The following is a 5000-nucleotide window of genomic DNA, read 5'->3' on the forward strand; positions in this document are numbered from 1 at the left end:
AATATATGTGGTCAATTGCAACAGGCAGGCAGAAAATGAATGTTTACTGTTTCATAACTTTAACAATAAATACTATTTTCAATTTCTTTGGGAAAATTGCGAAAAGTCATGTGCATATACTTTCAAGGCTATCGCTGATACGATGAACTCACTCAATCACTCACTCATTCACACACACGCATACGCATGCAGGCACACATTATCTCATTTATGTATCTCATGATTGTATCTAGAATTATTATTATATAATTTTTTTTTCTCGTTACGGTTGACTCTACTCTACACTCTCTATCTATCTATCTGCCATCTCTCTCTCTCTCTCTCTCTCTCTCTCTCTCTCTCTCTCTCTCTCTCTCTCTCTCTCTCTCTCTCTCTCTCTCTCTCTCTCTCTCTCTCTTTCTCTCTCTCTCACCAATTCAATATGGTTATTTGTATGTCATTATGGGTATTTGTCAGGGGAAGATCACTATACAACATATCCCACTGCTAATCCAAGTTCTTCAGCCACAGCACTTCATACTCTAAAAAGAACTGTAATCCTCACAAAGGAGAACCGATACAATAAACCTACAGTATTCTTGATGCCTTGTTGCTCTTCATCAAGGCATCAATTACATTTTATTCTGTTGATTTATACTTCTGTTTAGGATTGGCTTAAATCTAATTATTTTTGTTTTAGATATTGATATCATGTTTAATATAACTGATTAGCTTAAAATATCTACCAAGTTACCTTCCTTATTGCAGGACTGTGATTGCAACTAAATAAGAAAAGCTTACATTCTTAATGTTCATGGTAATAACAAACAGCAATGGGCAGGAATGTACCTAGGCCTAATAATATTCACTGGCCCTCCTAAATAAAAAAAAGGTGTATTAATCAAAATATACTCGTCTTAAAAGGTATGCTTTATGCCATATCTCAATGCATTTTACACTGGTTGCCACTCTAAAAATACATGACAAAATGACATTTTTGATGCTGTTAAAAATATAAAAGTGGTATGCTAAGACCCCTAGTAACCATGAACCTCTAGTGATGTCTCCTAACCTGACCCTGAACACACCAGAAAGAAAGCAGACTCTAGAAAGAAAGAAATACTGAAGTGAGCATTTAGCATCAAAGTTCAATGCCACCTTCAGGTGAAGAACAACAATTCATCAAAACAGAGAGCATTAAAATGTTCTTGTATACGTTTCCTTCCATACATAATTTTGTTTCATCCTTTTAATTACCCTTATAAGACTCATGAAAATTAGTGCAATAAGAGTATAGAATACATGACTGTATACAAATGTCATGTGTCACACTACAGCCAAATTAATAGCATGTGAACCATCAGTCTTTACAATATTTGCAGAAAATAACCCTGAATATTATCAGTCAACTCTGTCGAAAGGCAGGGTCACATTAGCACATTTTCATAAATATTTAGTAAATCCATATCCAAGCTTTTATATAAATTTGTACTGGTTGATTCACAAACCTTTTAGGGTTTCATTCCTTTCAGATACTGCTCAAACTACTGAAAGACAATCAATCTTTATAAATCATTAATTTTGATTTTGTAAAAGAGACATCTACATTCTATTTTCTACAAGTATTTATGACTAATATTAAGCAGTCACTTTAGTAATGGAGTATTATACAGAATGAACAATTCTAAAAATAACTTTATGCTTATTTGACAATTGGTGTAAAAAGTGTAACTGAGAAAAAAATATTAATAAGATATTAATCCACATTCATATCAATTCATGTACTAGCACAGCAATATGTTTAAGCATTGAAGGAATCTAGTCAATGAGTTTTTCAAGATCCTGGTTACTGAACAGAAACAATTATACATAGAGTAAGCACACATCATATGTAAATATTCTACAATTGAGAGAACACCAATGTTTGTGTCTCCCAGAGGCATAGTGCGGTACCCTACACTGGTCAGTCTACTACAAATAATGGTCAACACAATGAAACTGGTATTCATTAGTATGAAAGGAGAAAGATGTGCTAACAATCCTAACATAAGGGAGATATGATGACATGATTTCTTACACTTTCTATGAAGTATCTAACCATTTCTTTACAGATGCTTCTAAATACTAGATTATGCTAAAATGTTAAATCAAATTCTGAAAATGTTGCCTTTATCATTGAAATCTATATTTTCATTGGAATATCAAACACTTACAAAACTATCAAATTATTTCCTTTCTGGCAAATCTTATTTGTTCAAAGTCAACCCATATTGTGCTTGTTCTAATATGTGTCTTAAACCCAGTAATTATCATTCTCAAGTAAGTGTGCACACAAATCGAATATGAGAAGTCATCAAAAAAAGAAAAAGTCCAAATGGATATATTAGAAATGTCTGACGTATAGTTATTCAATCTGTACTAATTGTATATCAAAACAGACCCCAAATAAATGTGTTTTTCCTATCTTGTGTGCACATGCAGGTCTGTACTTTACCATCCTTTAACCCTTTGAAGACGGTGCGCCACACCCGTGTGACACAGCTAAATGCCAAATAATGGGGGCAACACACCAGTTTGATGTTCCCGTTGCAATATTGCATAGGCCTGGCGTAGGGGGTTTCCACTTATCGCCGGCCCGTCAGGATTGGGTTAAGAGTCAAAAGAAAAAAACTTTTATCTGTTGGGATATACTAACACTGATTTGATTAATCACTCAGAAATCTCTGATTCATCAATTTTGTCCTCAATTTTCTCTGATCTCGGTAATATAAAAGTTGATATAAGGGGATTTCTTTTTCCAGTAATAGGTATAAATTCATTAATAATACAGAAATAGAAAGACATGAATTATTATTATATAACAGAATCTCACCACCATTAGAGTCATAACAAAAACCTGTAATATCAGGAAACTGGTATGTTAAAAAAAATTATAACAATTAGAAGCAGTTTCCAAAAGTAAAATCTATAACATACCCTGAGCATTTGCAAAAAAAAAAATTCACCAAAAAGAAATTAATAATAATAACAATTACAATAATAATAATCATAATAACAACAACACAGAGAAGAATATCTCTATAAATCTTGTCCAGAAGCATGAGGATACAATTATGAATAAAGGCATTTCCTAAAACTGTTATTGAATTACATAATCATAAGAAAATGTATTAAGTAAATTTTTTGAAACCCTTTATAACACAATAACAATAACAAAAGCAACAAAATTATCAATCATTTTACCTTTATTTTCCTTCTTTGCACTTAGTAAAGAAAATACCTTCAAAGCTCTTGTCCCTAAGTACATTACAAATCCCTATCTGAAATTATCTTTTCGATACAGCTTACTTTCAATTGTTATCTCAAGAGGTCATTTATTCAAATTCGTAATAATGTATATATTTGATGATTTTTTAAAATAAGGTATACACTAAACATCTCCTTCCTGCAAGCAAGCACTGCACAAAGCTATTTAGTACAACACTATCTGCTAAAAATACCTTGGAAATGTATTTATCAATACACATACTTTTTTCCTGCAGATATATGCCCCTTTTATAATTTGAGAAATAAGCTAATATCCTTGACTGCTTCTGTAATGCGTTTGATGTAAAATTTGCCGTCTACATTAGATAACCTTTACCATGTTCTACATTGTATAAAATTTATCATGTTCTGTAACATACATTTTATAATATTCTTTATGATGTAGATGTACTATATTCTATATAATTTTATGGAAAAAATAGAGAAAAACGTGAAATAGTTTTCCTGAATCATAAGAGACAAGTTGATATATGTAGTCGCAAATTGCACTTTCTATAAAGTTAAGAGGTTATCTTTATTATTTATTTGATAAGATGGTTTTCACTTTTTTCATGTGCAAAGATTGAATGATCAATATCAGAAATATTTATGTCAACAAGTGATATCATCATTATCATCACTGAAAGTAATTGAATAATGTAATTAATCACAGCAGAACAGCCTAGGTTCTTTTCAGACTCTTACTAGAGTTATAATACAAGCTGATTCGGAGTTCATCCCTACCTGCACTACAAAAACAACAAGAACAACAACAATAAAAAATCTTTCAGCCCCTATACCACACTCATACACACTCCCCCTCTGCCCCTTCCCCTCCCCCTACACTACCCAGGGAGTAAGGCACTCCTTGATCCCAACGTCAAAGTCAGTATGGTAAGAGATCCCTAAGGACTCCAGGCGGGACGAATCCATGCGTGCATCGTAGGGCCTTGGCGCACCGGGAGCTGGACTGGGGTCGGGCGCAATGTGGTCGTGGGGGAGCGACAGAACACGTGACATTGCCACAATCATGTCATATTTCGTCAGCTGCTCCTTTCCGCTCCACTGGAATATTCCCTTGATTTCTCTGTCCTGTAGAAGATTGATTATTAGGAATTGATAAATTGTGTTGGATCATATATCCACTTCATATCATATCTATATCTATCTATTTCTCAATCAAGACCTATTTTTTGTTTTTCTTAATGTTAGCTTTAAGAGACAGACACTTGATAGGACTAAGAGTAACAAGATATTGGTGATGACTCTTAGAAATTGAAGATAGAGTGGTTTTCAATCCTTCTGAAACGGGCCACATCTTAATGTTTAGCTGGGCTTGGCATCTTAAGATGCGTGAGTTTTTTAATATTTTCTCAACCTATAGCATGAAATATGAGTCTATAAATGATATATTAGTGATATTAATCATAACTGAAGGAATAGAAAGCTTGTACCATCAATACAAGGTAAAATACAGTAGTGATCTGACTTAAAGAATAACAAAAAAAGCTATATAAAAAACATTACAATAAAAGATAAATTTTCAGTAAAAAAATATTTATATAAATAAATCTTCCAGAACAGAGTTTACAACTTAATGTATTCTAAAAGAACCATAAAGCAAAGTAGAAATTAAAAAATTATTATGAACTTCAATCAAAAGGCCTCACAACTTCACACGTTCATAAGATGACCACCCACAGACACATATAAGA

At 32.8% G+C, this 5000-nt stretch overlaps 1 protein-coding gene across 4 annotated transcripts in view; it reads right to left on the minus strand.

Moving 5' to 3' along the window:
- Positions 1–2650: 2650 nt before the first annotated feature.
- LOC122247423 (methionine adenosyltransferase 2 subunit beta) overlaps positions 2651–5000 on the minus strand; it is an 11749-nt gene continuing 9399 nt past the window's right edge. For all 4 annotated transcript variants that reach the window (XM_086548245.1, XM_043006709.2, XM_043006707.2 and 1 more), the window contains exon 6: positions 2651–4377. In XM_086548245.1, coding sequence (XP_086404371.1) covers positions 4126–4377 — 252 coding nt within the window. In that variant the 3' untranslated portion in view covers positions 2651–4125. The remainder of the gene's footprint in view (positions 4378–5000) is intronic.

This window comes from Penaeus japonicus, unplaced genomic scaffold (genome assembly GCF_977035675.1).
Source record: "Penaeus japonicus unplaced genomic scaffold, GWHDUDI00000001_assembly GWHDUDI00000020, whole genome shotgun sequence".
NCBI lineage: Eukaryota > Metazoa > Arthropoda > Malacostraca > Decapoda > Penaeidae > Penaeus > Penaeus japonicus.